Genomic DNA, 19586 nt, shown 5'->3' with positions numbered 1-19586 from the left:
AAGATTAAAAATTAGAATCTAGGGCACGGATCCGACCAAACAGAGACAGAGCGAGAGCTCCTCTTCTCCAATTTCAGCTCTATATAAATCGGCCTTTGTCCAGTCTATCTGTGTTGTTTCGCTTACGCCCAATCAAGTGTTGGTCAGTAAGTGAAGAAAGCAAATAGGTTTATGTGTGTTGAAGAATGGCGAAGCCTCGAAAAGGGAAGATTGAAGAACAGAAAGGGGATAATTCTGAAGCAGTCGTTCGTCATCAGAAACTATGTCTCTCAATTGACATGGACAAGCGTCGAATTTACGGGTAAAGATGAATTACATACCCATTCCAGTAAATTTCTTCAAACAAGTCTGGGAATATCCACTCTTGTTGAAGATGAATTGAATCTTCTTACTAATTTCAAGAAAACATCAAAATTTATAAAGACGAATTGAATTACATAGTTTTTAAGGATGAATTTCATGTAAGTTTTCAAGAAATTAAAGTTTTTAGAATGATACAAGGATTAGATTGTTTTTACCCCAGCTGATTCATGCTAGAGACTCACTTGGTTTTCTTGGAAAATCAAAGTTAGGGCTTCAAACCTGAAGTGAAATTCTGTTTTTGTTTATAGTTTCTTAATTACAGTGTAATTTTCGGTATCAGGATTGTTCTTAGCACAATGGATATCAATACTAACACGGCTGTTAATTTTTTTGGCTTTTCAGTTACACAGAGCTTGATGTAATTGTACCAGAAAATGGAATTTTGGGCTTGCACGCGGATAATTTGGTGATAGACAGTGTTACAGTTGATGGGGAGCCTACAGAATTTGAAGTTTTCCCGCACTATTTAGCATTAGAAAATGGGGATAGATGGTGCGCTGTATCATCAGCTACTTCAGCTGCTGATGCGGCTGGTTCAGTTTACTTGTCACATCTAGATAGAGAATTGCTGTCAAATTTGCTGATCATGTGCAAAAAACCCGCGGAGCATGATATTGAAAGACAGGAAATGCATTTAGAGAATGGACTGAACTCTTCAGCTGAAAACAATCAGGTTTTTGAGTATTGCTTTAGTGCTTCTGGCTATATCTTTGATTCATAGGTGTTGTGACTGGTATTGCACGTGGCTGCATGTTTATGATGGAAAATGACTTATTGGGAAAGAACATTTTCCTATATTTAGTTAACCTGGAATTTGGGAAATGTTTTCTCCATGGATATATATTCCAGCAAAAGGTGAATGAGTTCTGTCACTGACGAATGGAAGTAATTTTTCTGTTTTGAAAAACTTTTTATCCGAGGAAGAATTTTCCATCACATGGCGAAAATGAGTTGCATCAATTATGGGCTGAGATCAATAATCTTTAGAAGAATCTCTACATAAAACGTTTGTTCCTGGAGGAAATTGTTTCTCTAGAAAAGTAGGTGAGAATATAGTATCATCATTTGGTGTGAAAAATGATATCAGTCATTGTTCAGTGTTTGGTTGGGTATAAACGTAAGTGAGATATAGTAATCCTACAAGGCATAGGATAGGATGGGTCTGAGCATTGTGTTCTATTGATGCTATTGGGTATTAAAGGTTGATAACAATACCAAGTTTTAAATGTTAACTAGTGCAAGTGAGATCAAATAAGAATTGAAATATTTGTAAAGGATAAAGATGTCGTCATTTTGGTGGAAATCATTTTCCAGGTCTCCTTGAGCATAATATTTTCCATTACACCAAGTACACCCTATTTCATATCACTTGCTTCATTCAACATTTGGACAGGTTTGTCTGGTATTGAGAAACGTTTTCCAAGGAAAATATTTTACCTTGCGAGGTCACATTTTGAATCATATTCTAGTGTATTTTCAGGTATAAAGTAGGTGAAATATGATAAATACTAAAGAAGTATAGTTTATAAGGATAAAAATTTGGTGATGATTTAAAAGTTGTTTATAGTGTTTAAATGTTGGTTGAAGTATGCGTCTTCTCTTCCCATCTACGAATGCACCTACTTTACATGAGAGCAAAAGAACCCAAAAATATTATTCCAGAACTTTCGGCTCATCCGCAATATCAAAACTTCTGTCACATAATTTTTAAATGAGTTGGCTTGAAATGTAAAATCTTTGTCCACACATGAATTTAACTTTCTTCCAGCAAAACTGATTCGTTGCCTGCTGTGCAAAAAAAAATAATATTTTCTCTTAAATTTAAGAACCATTATCAGTTCAAACTTTGCTAATTTGGCACGTCTTAACAATATTATACTTGAAAGGAAATTTTCTCTCAAAATTAAAGGATCCTGGTCAGATTAGAAGTGCTCTATAATTGAAGAAAAATTGTCTATATGATTACTGTAGTCTCTGTAGAGATTTTTCTGTCTTATAACTTTGATCAGATTTCATTTAGGATATTTAAGTAATGAGGTTTACACTTCTGTCACTTATGTAGGTTATGTTGGATGCAGAATGTTAAGAAGGTCCGTATTGATTATTGGGTAGAGAAAGCCGAAACTGGAATCCACTTTGATGGTGATGTTTTACATACTGACAGCCAAATTCGGCGTGCACGATGTTGGTTCCCCTGCATGGATGACAATTTACAATGTTGCTGGTAAGAGCAAGGCTTTGTTGAATTTTTGGTTGCTGTTTCAATTCAAGTTTACTATTTTCATGTTTGTTGCTCCTTCTGCAGCTATGATTTGGAATTCACAGTGGCCAGTAATCTTGTGGCTGTTAGTACTGGAAGCTTACTTTATCAGGTTGGTGGATAAGTTACATCTCTTCTGCTGAGCTATCTAGTGAGGTGAAAATCATGATGAGGAAATGAGGGGTTCTCATAGAGGTTTTCATGGATTGTAGAGTATACTAACATTAAAATCAGTGAGCTTTTGATCCTTAGAAGTCCATTAGACATTACCTCTATGATGACAAGAATGAGTATCAGTTGGTTATTTGATGACAGAGCTATATTGATGATTTTTAAGTATCTGTTTTTTATTGATAAATATATTCTTGATAAATATTTAGTAAAATGGTAATTCCTGCATCCTTGGTTACAAATTTACAATTTACTTTTGTTGCAAAATCTCAACTTCTAAAGGCTTCTTCTAGCTGTTTCTGGGAACTTACCCTGCATAGAACAGTTGCTTTAATTTCCAGTTCCTTTTGTGTGGAGTGAGAACCAAGAGTTGGACTAAAAGGTAAAAGAGGGTACCTCTCAATAGTTGTTTCATTACTAGTTAAAGGTGCCTCTCAATAGTTGTTTCATTACTAGTTATCTTTTGGTACAACTATAGTTTGTTAGGTCGTGAGGTTGTATATAAGCAGGTCTATTACTAAAAAATGTGATGTGTTCTTTAATTTGAAACGACGGGACAGCCTCCATGGTAAAAACTGTGCTTAAAATTTAAGTAAGTTATTGGCCTGGCATAATATATGTCTTCAGGAAGGTTTAGGAAAAATAGATGTGTAGATGTTGCATGTAGTTATTGAAGGGTGCTTTGCAGCTGGCCCTTCTTGGTATTTTCATGCCTTGCTAATTGTGATTTTTTTCTTGGCTGAATGCCATAAGAAATTCCTCGATGAGCTAGTGTTGTCAAACTATTAGGTATTTCTTTTACTGAGGTTTTGTGCTTGGCTGGTCATGGCGTAAGATGAACTCTTTCACCCCTTCGATAATCTCCCCCTTTGTGTGAAGGGATGTTTTTTGGATGGATCATGAATCTATGAATCAGCTAGATTTTTTTTCAATGATGGTAAAGAGAGAAATGTGAAAAAGAGTGAGACGTGATTTTTTTTTTAAAAAAACTTGTGCAGTTAAAAATTCCTTCTAGAGTAACCTTGAATTCATTTTTGCCTTTGTTTGCTTTTCTTTTGTCCCAATGAGTTGTCCAGAGATGCAGGACCAAATTTTGGGAGCTGATATCTAACTCTGTTTTCCTTTTCTTTCTTGTTCCCTATCAGATCTGGACCAAGGATGTTCCTGCACGTAAAACTTTTGTCTACAGACTAAGTACTCCTGTTAATGCAAGATGGATATCATTGGCAGTCGCACCATTTGAAATTCTTCCCGACTCCACTATTACTTATCTCTCACATATTTGTCTACCTGCTGACTTAACAAAGCTGCGGCATACTGTAGGATTTTTTCACAGTGCTTTTAGGTCTGTAACGACTTCTCATGGAGTCATCATTAATTAGACTTCTTTCCTTTTGTCCTCCCTGCCCAACCGCCATTGTTACTCATATTCAATCTGTGGACCTCAATGTAAATCTCTTCATTGGTTTTGAACAGCTTCTATGAGGACTACCTTTCTGCATCATTTCCATTCGGGTCATACACACAAGTTTTTATTCCTCCTGAGATAGCAATATCCTCAGCGAGTATAGGAGCCGCCTTGAGCATCTTCAGCTCTCAATTCCTATTCGACGGGAAGGTCATTAATAAGGTATGCTCGTTAATGAATTGGGAAAGTAATACACTGTAAACTTTGGATTTTGAATTTCAAAAATGGAGAAAAAGCAAGCAAACAGTCAAAAAAGAAAATATGCAGCAGTTTCTTGGGTTTTTCTCTGCTTCAAGTTTTGCAATCTTTTTTACACCCATTCAGGCTTACCTATTATTCTGTTGCCCTTTGTTGTTCTGGTCTCCAAAAGGATGTAGGTGATTAGTGTCTTGCATTAAAATTGGTTGTCATGAGAATATCTTTGTCATTTTTCCTTCGTTGTATTTATTTTGATCAGTTCAGTATTATTTAACAGACCATAGATACAAGGATTAAACTTGCTTATGCCCTTGCAAGACAATGGTTTGGAGTGTATATCACCCCAGAAGCGCCAAATGATGGTAAGCACGATGTGCTGCTTCAATGGCTCGATATGGAATATGATCAACTCTAGATGTTGGACAAGTTAACAGTTAATAATATATAACTTGTGTATCTTAATTATGCGTCATTGATGATCTCAGATTGGTTGTTGGATGGTCTTGCTGGTTTCTTGACTGATATGTTCATCAAGAGATTTCTTGGCAATAATGAAGCACGCTATAGGAGATACAAGGTTTGCTTCTGCTTTATGGTGTTACTTATTTTGGTTTTCTAAATGACGGTGGTGTTCAAGCCAGCTTGCATATACCTTAACTGTCCTCCTATGAACACTGGTACCGAGTAACTCTGCCATCCATGCTTAGGTAGATGAGAAGAAACCACCTATGCTTTTGTCTTAAGAGCCAGACTTTGAACTTTGATATCATGGTTAATCCTCCCATTTCATTGATCACTAGACCACACTCTTCTTTTTTATGGGTCTAACTGTGCAAGCAACAAGTCTATTTTTGCATTTTATTTATTGTTCCATCAGCTCTCTATAGATGGAAGCTTGCAGCTCTTTTTGTCTCATAATGTCACAATGCCTATTCATGTGTCAAGGCAGAATAGGTACATGATAGAAGTAAGAATGAAGCTTTTAGGTTCAGTAGTTTTTTTTTTTTTGATAACTATGGTGGCCAGTTTCACACATATATGTGTGAATATATGTAAGCATCTCTATGTGCAAGTGTGTTCTTCTTTCTTGATCTTACTTCCCCCATGATTTGCAGGCTAATATTGCTGTTTGCAGAGCAGATGATAGTGGTGCAACTGCCTTAAGTGCTGTTGCTGCTTCAAAAAATTTGTATGGCACCCAGTGCATTGGTTTATTTGGAAAAATAAGATCTTGGAAGTCTGTAAGTGATATGTTGCCCTTCATTGTAATTAAAAAATGTAGTATACCAATCAGTCTGATCTTGGAAGTCTGTATTTTTCTTAATAGGTTGCGATTCTCCAAATGTTAGAAAAACAGATGGGACCTGAGTCATTTCGCAAGGTATGGGCCTTATAGCAACTTTTATTTTCTGGTACCACTTTTATTCTCGGAAAATACATCTTATCTTATGGCTTCTGTATTTTATTTCTGATTAATTAGCTTAGCTTAGGTGAATACCGTATAAACAATACTTTAGTTAAACACCTACACATTTGTATATCCTTTCTGGCTGATACAATCCTAAGAATCAGGTTCCTTCCATGTACAGATGAGAAGTAAACCAACCAAATTATAGCTCATCAGCTTGTCAATCTGATAGAAAAATTCTTACAGTCATCAACTCATCAGCTATTCAATAATATTTGCATTCGAAAAGAGTATGAGCCCCCACCCCCCAATTTGATCAGTACCAGGTTTTCCATTAACTTTGTAAAATCTGTGCCTGGTAAAATGATGTCACTTGATGTAGGATGGATAGTATATGAATTTTGGTGGTTCTGCGGTTTTCAATTACTAGAAAAATGATTTCACTTTTTTTTTAATTGCTTCATTGGGTTGCCTTTTGTAATCCCCATCTTTCTAAAATTGCTGGTTACTTAGCTTACATTTCATTTGCCTGATCCTTTCTTCTGATATGAATACGCATATGGATAGAAGAAAAGTAACGACTATAGAGCTACAACACCACTTGCATTCTTGCTCTCTTGTATCTCGTCTACAGTCTCTCTCCATTTCATTGTTTGGAATCAGTTCCATCTCTATTCACTATGCATCCCTTGTTGCAGCTTCAATTCCATTGGAGTTTTGTTGCATAAGATTCGTTGATGCTGTTGCAATGATGCATAGTAACTTTCCAAATCAATCACTTTAAGGGGGACACAGTATTTTGTTTTCCTGTTCTGTGTTGGGGAATGTGATCTTCAAAACTTTGTTCGCTGGTACTATGATCTTTTACGGACACTTACGCTTCTGTTTGGTGTAAAAGGACATGCTAGGGATGCACAAATTTTCAAGGTTGTTCTGTATTATTTTTTAGTAAGAGAGAACTGTAACTGAAGAATAGGATAACACTACTGACACAATATGTTGCTCTTTAAATTACAGAAAAATTGTCATGGACGGTCTTTGTATAATTTCTTTTATGGAATAAAAAACATCATAATGGACATCATAAGATGCAAATAGTGCAGCTATTACAGAAGACACCAAGTACAAAAGTGAATCTGTAACTCCATACCTTATAAAGCCTATGCTAAGGATAGGTAGTTAACAAAATCCAAGATGTCAGTAGGGTCTTTTATATGTTTCTGGTAATAGTATATAATGTTTCTTCTTTCTTATCCTTAATTTTTGCAGATTCTTCAGCAAATTGTTGCCCGGGCTCAAGATGTAAATCGGTTGTTGAGAACCCTTAGCACAAAAGAGGTTTTTCTTTCTCTAATTCGATTCTTAAACCATTTTGGAATAGTTTCTCTCTCCCTAACAAAGTAAGAAATCAGCTATTAGATACAGTTTCCTGAATTTGACATGAAGCATGCGCCTTCAAGCAGTTATCTGCCAAAATGCATTCAGGGCCAGTTCGGTGATTGTGCTTTGCATGCTCTGAAAATTTTGCCTAACTGTTGATGTTATCTGCATTATTTTTTTAGTGCGAGTTATGCTAATTAAGTGGACCAAATTTGCACCTTCATCACCTTTTGACATTAGTGTGACTTTTCTTATCTGATTTTGCACTACAATTGCAGTTCCGGCACCTTGCCAACAAGGTTGGTAATCTCGAACGCCCATTTCTTAAAGAATTCTTTCCGCGTTGGGTCGGATCGTGTGGCTGTCCGGTGCTGAAGTAAGATTTCTCCTGCATGCTTCTGTGCTTACTTTGAGTTAGGTTTTGAATTGTTTTACTGACATCTGTTTGGTCTGTTGTCTTTGGTGCCTGAACAAGGATGGGATTCTCATATAACAAAAGAAAGAATATGGTCGAATTAGCAATATTGAGGGAATGCACCGCTAGATTCGACTTAGGTGATACTATGAGTAATGGTAAGCCTGATTCAGAAAAACAAGAAGGCGATGGGTGGCCTGGCATGATGAGCATACGGGTGCATGAGCTTGATGGCATGTATGACCATCCAATTCTGCCTATGACTGGTGAACCCTGGCAGCTGCTTGAATTTCAGTGTCATTCTAGACTTGCAGCAAAACGGTTTCAAAAAACCAAAAAGAGTTCTAAACCTGATGGTTCAGATGATAATGGTGACACTGTGGCTAATGTAGATATGCGTGCAACGTATGTTTGATATTTATGTCTTACATTCTCTTCTCTTTAATCTTGAACATTTTTTTGTTTCTTTGGCATGCATTTAGTGTATCTGTAAATTTATTCTTCACTGTGGATTTACAGCTCTGATTCACCATTGTTGTGGCTCCGGGCAGATCCTGAATTGGAGTATCTTGCTGAAATTCATTTAAATCAACCGGTCCAGATGTGGGTAAGTATAAACCTGTCTTATTCATCAAGTGCTGTTTGTATTTTAATGTTCCCAGCTTCAATTTTCATTTGATTTGTTTAAAAAAGTTAATCCTTTTGACAACTTTCCTATTTTTCCAAAGATAAATCAATTGGAGAAGGACAGAGATGTGGTCGCTCAGGCGCAGGCTATAGCAACATTAGAAGCATTACCACATCTTTCTTTTTCAGTTGTTAATGCTCTCAACAACTTCCTTGGTGACTCTAAGGTGTGATTTCATCATTAGCCACTACTGAAAAGCTAACATCTCTCCCCCCGGCCTTGTTTCCCCATGCTTTTATGCTAAGCCTGGTAAAATCATTATTGACCTTCTATTTTGTTTTGTAATACTTGGGGATGGCTCAGGCCTTTTGGAGGAATCGAATAGAGGCAGCATTTGCTTTGGCCGGTACAGCATCAGAGGTAAAGGTCTTTTCTCTTATTTATTGAGATTAGTAGTTTACTTTTCAACAAGTGCAGTTTCAGTGTTTTCGGCTACCATGTTGTCTTATTTTATTTTCAGTACCCTTCTAATCACTGTGTTCATTGATGCTTCTGATTTTGCGTTGCTATTGGATTTTTGGATTATAAGATCTCTCTGTTCTCTCTACCTGCAAACCACGATTACTCCATTTGTTATGAATGTGAAATTTATGTATTCTGAATCATAATATTAGTGCCATGTAAATTGACTTGAGACTTCATTACATGACTTTGAATTCTAGTACAATGGTTGACCTTGATATAGATATCTAATATGAAGAAGGGGACGTAAACAGTAAACACTACATCCTTTCCTCATGATACTTCTTTTCATATGGTAAACCCAGCCCTCAAAACTCTCCCATACACTGATGTCTGACAGTGGCACGTTCTCGCTTTTAATCCCTTGGTGTTTTGAATCCCTAAACTTTTAGGTTGAAGGTGGGCAGTTCTTACCACTCAGTTATCTCCCTCTTTTTTAAATCCATTCATTGTGATTAAAGAACTTTCAATTCATCTATGAACCAAACCCTTTTTGTCTTCGTGATGATATTCTTCATGTTCTGGCGTTGTTTGACATCTATAATCATGCTCAATAGTTTCAATTTAGATGTCAACCATAGAGAATGATGTCAATTTGCTGAATAATGGGTGTTCAGTTGACTTAGAATTAGTTACCATTTTGTGAATTGGACGTCTCACTGGCACATTTAAAGCTATTTGGAAGTCTCCTGGATAAAGATGTAATATTAAAAGTTATTTCCCTCGAGTATGTCGTCATCAGAGATTGATTAATGAATTGGTCACCTTAATACATGAGGTGTGGATTCTCTTCTCTTCAATTGTGTTTGTGATTCTCATTTTCTTTGACAAGGCCAGATGGTTCTAAGGAAAAATGTTCATTTTGTACTTCCTTGGTTTTCTTTTCTTAACTTATCAAGATTATATTGGTGTGCCTGCTTCATGTTAAACAGTATTTTAACTTCATGGTCAGGAAACTGATTGGGCTGGCTTGACTCATCTTGTTGCATTTTATAAAGCTCGAAGATTTGATGCCAATATTGGACTTCCCAAGTGAGATTTGCTTATCTTTTTGCTATCATCTCCACCAATTTTCGCCAATTTGGAATTCACATGTTTTTTCCCTTTTCCTTTTTAGGCCAAATGACTTCCGTGATTTCCAGGAGTACTTTGTACTTGAGGTAATGCTATGAGGTAGGATGTGAATTGTATGCATATAGTTGTAAATCAGTGTTCTGATTAATTTAAATTAGACATTATTAATTGGTTTCTGATCTTCCGATAGCTGGAAGCTGCAGGTTTGGAACGGTTTTATCTTTGTCTACATTCCTTCACTCTGCATACTTGACATGTCTCTCTTCATGTTCTTGTTCTTTAATTTCCATCACTATATCTCACACATGGTGAGTGTCATACACTCATGCTTAATGTGCTCTTAAGGTGTTTATACCCTTGAGAGAGCTATTCTCATTGTACCTTGGAAATATTGTGTGTAACTTAGATCATTCATGTGCACAAAAAGGACCTCTGTGGTCTAACTTTTGAAAAAACTATTTTTGGGTCCATTTGGTCATTTTTGGTGCTGCACTGTTGCCATCTTTTGTTTTTCTACAAGTACAAAGATTTTATAAATCTATTGTTTGCAATCCCTCTATTATGTGTAATTCCATCTACATACCATGTGCAGTAACCAGATTGCACCAAAAAATCTAAAAAAATATCAAGGCTCTGTCTGTTTGTCTTTCTGAAAAAATTATGTTGCTTCTATCAAGCAAAGATAGTCCACTAAATGACCTGAGGTTGAATCCTCTTTCTTCCTATCAGTCAGAATTCTTGTTCATTTCTTGATTCCCTCTTCCTTCCATGTACAGTTGAGCTGCCGCAAATTTATTAGGTTAATACCATTTTTTCCCTTTCTATGGTGGGTACCTTAATAGTTTTATTGATATTGAAAGGGGGAACTCTGTACTTTACTGGATCAAAACAAAAACGCTGTACAATATGTATACAAGAAGTTTACCAGAAAGTAGAGAACTACACAGAAATGTGGTTCACTCTATGGGAGACACTTAACTGTATTTGATAATGATATTCTTGTCAGTGCAATAAAAGTTATATAGCCAAAAGAAATAGTGTAGTCTGTACAAAGTTGTATTCAATCACTTCAAAAGCTTTCATATTCATTTCCTGTCAAAGTTCTTACACAAGTTGTAGTGTTACTTCCAAGGCTCTATATCTCATCCTTCTCATTCCAAATGCCAATTGTCCATCACATTATTACTACGTGTAATCACATTACAAGATGTTGAGGGTTACAAATACCTACGGGACGTTTCTGCCAAGTTGAAGTATCAAAATGGTCACTTGGAGACTACGGTGTCAGACTGCAGTTGGGTGACAATTTTAAGTTTCCTAGCTATGTATGGCCTGGAATTTTAATTAATTTATAGAAATGCTATGTTATTTGAATTACTCCCTCAATCTTGATTACCTTGCCTTTTTCTTTTCTAGCTTGTTCAGGGAAGATTGACCAACTTCACTGTGCTAAAGTTTGGGTTGATGTAAATTTATCTTTTATTCTTTTATCTTGAAGTGGTTTCCTTTCCAATAAGAGTCTCCATGAGATCCCAGCCTTTTCAACACAATTTGTTTACAAGCATAAGATCTTAGACAATTCGCTGGGTGTCAACTTGTGTTTTAAAGTTGATTTACCAGATAGAATTGATTAAGGTGTCACCGAAGTCTCCACCATTTAATGACATTTTATGAGGACTTGCTTGCAATCTATTCTTGCATTTCCAGGCTTGCCTAATTCTTCGCCGTCCATGGAAGATGCTCATAATCATATGATCATTCAACTCTCTAAAATGCTTTTTATGCTTTATATGTTCTTTTAACTTAAACTACTCTTTGTGATGTTTGTTTTAAATTCAGGCTATTCCACATGCTATAGCTATGGTTCGAGCAGCTGACCAGAAAAGCCCTAGGGAAGCTGTTGAATTTGTACTACAACTTCTGAAGGTGGTCATTATAGTGATTCTATTGGCGTATGCTAGTGTTTATGTATATGTATTTTACATATCTGTTGTTTTGGCTTCATGCAGTACAATGACAACAGTGGGAACCCCTACTCTGATGTGTTTTGGCTTGCTGCGTTAGTTCAGTCCATTGGTGAGCTTGAATTTGGACAACAGGTATATTTGTCACTTCCATGAGCCGTTGCCAATCTGCCTGATGAATGGCCTGCATTTTTCTCTTCTATTCAGATTTTTTTCTCTCTTGTCCTTTTCTCTGAGGTTTTTAATGACAGAGTTGAGCATAAATTTGGTAGGAGCGTTTTTGTTTTTTCTTCTGTTCATTCATGTCTACCACATTTCACTTTTCCTGGATGCCTTGCATTGGGTTTCAGGGCTGTTTCCTCCCAAGTTAGCTTTCTTATTACTTAAATAGAGATTACCTTTTTGATTATTGTCAACCTGTTGGCATGTTGCAGAGCATTGTGTATTTATCATCCCTTCTCAAGCGAGTTGATCGGCTCTTGCAATTTGACAGGTGCATTATTTTCTGAATTATCATCCCTAAGTCAAGTAGCTTTTTTCACTGACTAAAGAAAAAGTAAATTAGCGTTTATTAATGATTTGAGAATGATGTTACAGGTTGATGCCAAGTTACAATGGTATTTTGACAATTAGCTGCATCCGGTCTTTGACCCAAATTGCTCTAAAGCTGTCAGAGTTTGTTCCTCTTGTAAGTAATTTCCCTTTCATCTGGTATCCCCTCTAGAAACTGGCATATGTAGATTATTATTATTGGTGGTTACAGGATCGTGTCATTGAGCTCATTAATCCATTCCGAACTTCGAAGACACTCTGGAAAGTTCGGGTTGAAGCAAGCAGATCACTTCTTGATCTTGAATTCCAGCGCAATGGGATTGATGCTGCATTGGCATTGTTTATTAGATATTTGGATGAAGAGCCAACTTTAAGAGGTTCTGCGCAGTTAATAATTTTGTCGGCCAGATCATTTATTTCTGTTGATGAAAAACAGCCTAGTAGTTCAGATTTACCACGTTGATTTCTGTTTATTTATTGGATAGAGGTGCGGCAAGTAAATAGTTTCTGTTTTGATCACAGGTCAAGTGAAGTTAGGTGTGCATGCCATGCGTTTATGCCAGATTAGAAATGAATCTGATTTTGACAGTGATGTGAAGGGTGAAACTCTTGTTGCTTTATTGCGCCTGCTTGAGAGCCCAATCTCGTTTAACAATGTTATTCTTCGTCATTACTTGTTCTGCATCTTACAAGTCCTCGCTCGAAGGTGCTTATTCTTGCATTACCTGTTAAATTTGATGGATTTCTGGTACTTCAATCTGTTCTGCTATCTGCTGGAAATGGCAAGGAAACACATTTACTTGCTCCCTTTGGTTTTATAGAATTCTAATTGAAGTGTCTTTATGTTCCTTCGGAAAATTGCTTAGTGTATGAAATCATTTTGCCAGTGTGATTTACCTTTTGCAAGGTAAGATTTACATATTACGACACATTTATCACACACACATTTTGCCAGTGTGATTTACAAACACATTAGAGCATTGTTGTGTTTACTTTTTCAGACCTATTGCACTTTGAAGTTTTTCCATCAGTCTGTTCTATTGGAACAGTAACTTTTCTGGTATGCAGTTGGGTAAGATTTTTATGGTTTAAAATTTTTACTTATCTTCTTTCAGAGCGCCGACACTGTATGGAGTGCCAAAAGATGAAACTTTGAGGATGGGGCATGCCGCATTTTGCAGCAATCTTAAGAATATTTTCGCTGATCTTGTCAAACAATCTAAGCCTCCTGAATTTCCTCTGGAGAACCTTGAAGATATTCTTGATGATTCAGCCATTGCAGATGCTCTTCCTGGCAATGAAAATGCAAAAGGTGCTACTATCTCAGTACCTGATAGTTTATTTGTATCAGAGGTCCAGAAAAACACGGAGGATGCTCTATTGAGTAATGAAATTATAAACACTGCTACTGGTTCTATACCTGATAGTTTGGTTGTTACAGAGGTCCAGAATGAGACAGATTTGCTGAATTATAGGCATGGAGTAATGCATCTGGTGGGTGACTTCCCACTGGCTAGCTCTGCAGATCCTTTTAGAGAAGAACCTGTCTTACCTGACAATGAGCAAACAAAGCCAATGGTGAGCCTGTTACATGAGACTGGAGGTATGTCCATGGGCCCCCCAACAACCGATAACCTTGGCAGCCGTGATCAAGGGCAGCCAGCAATCAATCTTGGACAAGATAATCCAGGAATTTCTGAACCTATCAGAGAACCTGATGCTGTTTCTGCAAGTCTTGAAAGAAAGAAGCCTGTTTTCAAGATTAAAGTGAGAAAAACTGTCACATCTTCTCGAGCTGAGGATAATGAAAATGTAACCGTGGACAAATCTCAAGATGGTTTTCGTGATGTTGACCGTGGGGCAAGTAGCTCAGTTTCTGTTGATGCACCTCAAAGAAATGTTGTTGAATTGTTGAGCAGTGGCGGTAACCAGTTCCCTGAGGATGTTAACTCTTGTCATGATGTTGGATCTCATGTTACTGCCAGCATTGGAAGTGCCAAAGTTGCAGTTGAAGTTGAAGAGCTAACAAAGGAGTTGCAGTGCACTGCTGAGTCGAGCAAAGTTTCTTTGGTGCCACAACTTGATGGTCACTTATTAGCGGATATCACAAGAGTTGATGATCCTGAGGCTGAACCACATAAATATGCAAGTTTGCATTCGCTGACTATGCCTAACCTTCCAGTTCACGGCAAAACGAAGGAAAAGAAGAAAGACAAAGGAAAGAAACGAAAGCTGGAGGGGCGCAAAGATGACCCAGAGTACTTGGAGCGGAAAAGGTTAAAGAAGGAGAAGAAACGGAAGGAGAAGGAGTTAGCAAAGATTTTGAAAGACGAGGCAAAGGCTTCCACATCCTTGGAGAGTCGGAGGAAGAATGAGCAGCGAGGCACCAAAGCAGAGACAATCAGGAATGATCATAAGCTAAGTTTAGTAGAGCAAGAAGATGGTAGAAAAGATGAAGCTGAACCCAGACAAGTGGTGAATGGTGCAGAGGCGAAGGCAACATCTTCAGGCTTGTCTGGTAGAAACGAGGATATCGGGGCTAAAGGAGCAAGCTTGCAATTGAAACCCGGGGGCTCTAGTGGGGTGATGTTAAATGTAGATAGAGGCGATACGAGTCTAAATGCTGCGCCACCTACTTCTTCACATAAGTTCAAAATCAGGATTAAAAACCGAACGCTTGGTAAATCATGATTTGTGTAGTAAATAAATTTCCTTGTCGAAATAGGTAATTTGTTTTCTATATGTACTATTCATGTGTAGATTTTGTATCATGCAAGAAATTTAGTCTTTAATTTGATTACATGTACTAATAAAAAGGTTTGCATTTTTTTCTCTAATGTCAAAGCTGTTGGGGTTGTGTATTTTGCATTATCATTTTTTTTTTAAGTGATTACTGATTGGGATCAGTAGGAGGGATAAAATAAATAATTAGAACCTGTGATTGTACAATTCAACTTTTTAACTATGATCAATTTTATATATTTGAATAAAAAACAGTAATGTTATGGTCAAGATCTGAGCATTTACAGTACAGATTAAAGCAGCCTACAATTTCATAAAGAGGATTGATTGCTGGGACTTGGGAGTATTAACTGAATCTACTTTTTCTCTTTTTCTTTTCTTACCAATAAGAGATGAAACGTATGGACGGTCAAATGATGAGGATTTCTTTCTCTTGTTGGCACGCCATTTTAATTTTGTACTTGTGTGCCGACTTAGCTCATAACAAGTAACAACATCAAGGTTTTCTATTTTAAGGTTTGGTTGATCGGTCGGATATGATTTGAAGAAATTTTATGTTTGATTGGATGTGTAATTTGATTTTTTTTTTAAATTCTATTTATTTATGTTAAAGAAAGACAAAAGTTTGACATCGATGGTTAATGAGATGGGTGGACTCTTTATAATGCTTGGACAATTCTCCTTCCTTTGAGCTAGCTTTGAGGTATGAGTTAGGCCTAAGACCTAAATTAATATGGTAAGCCCGTTTCACCCGATGTTGGGTCTCCATAATAAAAAAAAAAATTGCCCACGCACCATATGCTAAGCACCGGGCGATGTAAGTTAGGCCTAACACCTAATTTAACATTTATGTATAAACATAACGCCCACAATTTGTGAACTATCAAAACATTCAAAATTTAGTACAATCTTATCAAATGATCAAATTACAGTTTATTTATTCAATGTATTGCGTTAAATGTTACTAGTAATCATATGTCTGCATAATCCTTTTTATATATAAATGTTATTTGAACCATAATTTAGAATTTGAGATCCTTTTTTTAAAAAAAATAATATATTGGAATTTGAAAATTCCAAAAAGAAAAACTTGATACTGCGCTCTTAACTTCTATAGTCAAATGCCTATTTAAATTCAATAGCTTATCTCAGAGCGTCGTGTTGCATAACACATTATGATTTTGGAACATGGTCAGCCATGCGCAAAAGCTTACTCTACCGTCACTCCGTCAGTTTCGAATTATCGACCGTTTGATCGATGGAATAAGAATAACAAAATAGTCAACGTAAAAATAATATGATTTTATAAAACATGACAACTGATTTTTGAAAATAATTAGTTTTGAAATCATTTTATCCTACTATACATTAAAAATGATGCGATTAGTTATATCATGTATACATAAAACATAAAACATGATAACAAAATATAATATCCTTATCTGTCTAATCTCGCATATCGAAAACGTTTTCTTATTTTTTGTTATAAAGCTGTAGTATTAATACTGTATATCAATCTTATCCCCTAGAGGTACAACCTAAAAATAAATAGTAGTGATCATGATGTTATATAGGGTGATTGATTTATGCAATCTTTCTTTTAGGGATTTGTTGGAAATATTGTCCCGTCATATTGCGTGCCGCTATCGATTTTCATTGATGCTACAGTATACACTTTATTTATTTTTGAGTTTTGAGCCTTTATAAGAAGTTTCTTACTTTAGCTGTATTTCATTGGTACCACCAAAACGATAGGTACTTAATATACATTTCTTTTAATGGTCCTCTAGGACCATAATAGATACGTGTCGATTTTTCTACTCTTTAAAATCGGTCCTGATTTAAAGGTGTCATTCCTTTGTGTATCTGTTTCTAATAGAAGAATGAGTGATTTGTTCAATCTCTAAGGTATTATGGCCTCACTACTCGATTTTCGAGGGCTAACGGCTTAAGCAAAACTATAAGGTAGAGGTTTTTGAATTTGAAAATTGAAAGAAGAATATGGAATTTCATGATGCTAAACTAAATGTTTTCATTTTTTTTTCTTCTCAAAAATCATCATAATATGTAATAAGTGGTACGTAGCTTGTTGATGACATTTTGTTTTTATTTATCAGCTTGAAAATTTGTACAAGTTATGAAAGAAATGAAGATGGAACATTATTAGGGCAATATTTCAGGTCAGTTTCAATCACTTCTCATTCTTCTTCTAGAACTCTTTCTTTTAGCTAAAACTAGCATTTTTTTTTAATATTAAAACAAAGTTGTGCCTTGGGTGTTTTTGTATTATGAAGTGAAAATAACAAAAATAGTTGATATGAGATAAAATAATTCTTGTTTTTGTTTTTATGTTATTTAAAATAAAGTTAATATAATGGTTAGGTTTTTATATCTACAAAATGAGTTAAAAAAAAAGTGTAGAAATTACAAGGATTTTAGTTCTTTTTTTTTTATATATATAATAAAAAGGAGTGGAAATAACTAGGTTAGAATTTCTAGTTTTTTTTATTTATTTACAAGAGATCTTTGAATTTATAAACAATGAAAGACTTAGATAAAGAGGTGCAATTCAAAACATGTCTTTTTTTCTCATTTATTTGCACCTTCAAATTCCCAATATATATTACTATCTACTACTACTAAAAAAAAATTTTTTTTTTAAAGCATATTATAATGACTAGGCACCTGTGTGGGTCAACCGATCGATACTCATGTTAAAAAGATATGTAATTAGTTATAGAATAGTATATTTTTTGAATTAGGAATTAAATGAAAAAATAAAAAGATGCAATGATTAGGACATTTCTTAAATTGTTTTGTCGTTTTAGGATATTAAAAAGAGGAGTTCTTGCCTTTTTGGAACTCCAGGATTCATTCTCTGAAATAAAAACGAAACACAGAAAATTTTTTGTCTTCTTCACTTTAGATTTATACAGTGTAGTTTGTCTTTATATGTTATTATATAATTTGACGAGTGAAACAAATTTCATATATTATAGGAAATAGTTTCTTATTGAAATAGTGAAAATATTTTTAACAATACTATTTTATCTTTTTTTATTAATTCAGTCAAAATATCTATAATAAATTTCCTTTCTACTCGTTTATATGACTCACTTTTCTTTTTAGTCCATTTTAAAATATACATTTTTGTACTTTGTAATAGTTTTAAAATGTTTATTTTTACATTTCATAAAATAATGTATAGTCTGAGCAACATCTATGACATTTTTTAGATCACAAATTTGAAAAATCATTCTTTATTTTTTAAATTCTATGCTGCAAGCAGTGACGGAGTTTAAGATTTTTAATAAGTGAGTTCAAAATCTGAAGAACTAAACACATGAACAACTAATCGAAGTGGGTTCAACATCTACTGTATATACAAAAAAATATTTTTAACCTTATATAAATAGTACTCCCTCTGTCCCAATTTTTATGTGGCCTACATTCATTTTCAGTCAATCTAAAAAAGAATGACATATTTCTATATGAAGTAACAATTTGACGGTAAAATGTTTATTTTTTCCTTGATTGAATAATTTACAATCACAAAAATTCTATCGTTCATTTGGACCACAGGTTTTAACAGTTTTCCTTTTTTCTCTTAAATTTCTTGTCAAGTCAAACTACCTCACATAAAATGAGACGGAGGAAGTAATATTTTTCGCCGGGGATGAATTTGGTCGCAAGTCAAACTAATTGATATAAATTGAGACATAAAAAATACGAAATCTGTTAGAAGTGAAAATCGTGTGTTTTATTCAATTCTTCACTTTCTATCAAGCAAAAAAAAAAGTTTGTTGTTGCTACTAGAGGGAAAAGTGATGATGATAATGTAGATTGGTTAATCATTCTATAGAAGTTAGATCAGGCCAATATTTGGGCTTTTAAGAAGTTTGCTAAATGAAGTAAAAATATGTCCTTAAGCCTAATAGTCCAACTCAGAACAACAGGCCCCTGGCCCATTTATATTGTTCACTCCAGCTTTTTGGGGATATTCTCGTACTCCAAGCTAAATAAAATATTATTTGACCTTTGAACAATATTTTGTTGAATTTCAAAAAAAAAAAAAAAAAGAAAGAAAGACGATAGAAGTTCATGTTTTAAAAGAGTTAAAATTATTTTGTAGTTTAAGTTGGAAAAAAAATGATACGTGTATCTCACATAAATACGGATCAAATTAGGTGTAATTTATTTCATATACATTATATCTAAGTGTGATTTGCATGTATCTGAGATACACTGACTCTCTCGTTAGTCTTTCTCCTCATGTATGTGTATGTAAAAAAAATTTTGATATCAAAGTTACATGTATTGAGGGAGAAATATGAAGGAGTTGCGAGTTGAATCTGGTACAAAGTTATTAATTAGTGAGTCATCAAACTATAAAGTAGATTAGATATAAAGATTACGTTATGCGAAATGTAATCTTTATATC

General features: G+C 35.1%; 1 protein-coding gene across 4 annotated transcripts; it reads left to right on the top strand.

Moving 5' to 3' along the window:
- Positions 1 to 15240, top strand: LOC101259036 (transcription initiation factor TFIID subunit 2). Of its 4 annotated transcripts, none has more exons than XM_004235688.5 (25): positions 1 to 301; positions 706 to 1036; positions 2442 to 2587; positions 2669 to 2735; positions 3940 to 4139; positions 4271 to 4424; positions 4738 to 4822; positions 4946 to 5037; positions 5576 to 5701; positions 5788 to 5841; positions 7138 to 7206; positions 7527 to 7624; positions 7724 to 8068; positions 8183 to 8270; positions 8392 to 8517; positions 8655 to 8711; positions 9766 to 9845; positions 9931 to 9973; positions 11727 to 11813; positions 11897 to 11986; positions 12286 to 12344; positions 12449 to 12539; positions 12615 to 12780; positions 12926 to 13109; positions 13519 to 15240. In XM_004235688.5, the coding sequence occupies exons 1-25, from the start codon at positions 186 to 188 to the stop codon at positions 15092 to 15094; spliced, it is 4530 nt and encodes a 1509-aa protein (XP_004235736.1). In that variant the 5' UTR covers positions 1 to 185; the 3' UTR covers positions 15095 to 15240. The 4 variants fall into 4 exon arrangements, with proteins under 4 accessions (XP_004235736.1, XP_010318588.1, XP_010318587.1 ...); XM_010320286.4 differs by having other exon boundaries at positions 62 to 301; positions 706 to 1407; positions 2426 to 2587; XM_010320285.4 differs by having other exon boundaries at positions 91 to 301; positions 2426 to 2587.
- The last annotated feature ends 4346 nt before the right edge of the window (positions 15241 to 19586 follow it).

Source organism: Solanum lycopersicum, chromosome 3, assembly GCF_036512215.1.
Source record: "Solanum lycopersicum chromosome 3, SLM_r2.1".
NCBI classification, from domain to species: Eukaryota; Viridiplantae; Streptophyta; class Magnoliopsida; order Solanales; family Solanaceae; genus Solanum; species Solanum lycopersicum.
The sequence above is the reverse complement of the archived record's forward strand: the minus strand, read 5'-3'. Positions and strand labels throughout refer to the sequence as shown.

What these genes read in the sequence shown, in the direction of transcription:
- LOC101259036 (XM_004235688.5), top strand. Translation starts at nt 186, where the DNA reads ATGGCGAAGCCTCGAAAAGGGAAGATTGAAGAACAGAAAGGGGATAAT. An exon ending in CTGGAAGCTTACTTTATCAG is followed by an intron (nt 2,736 to 3,939) that starts GTTGGTGGATAA and finishes GTTCCCTATCAG; the next exon opens with ATCTGGACCAAGGATGTTCC. An exon ending in ACTTCCTTGGTGACTCTAAG is followed by an intron (nt 8,518 to 8,654) that starts GTGTGATTTCAT and finishes GGGATGGCTCAG; the next exon opens with GCCTTTTGGAGGAATCGAAT.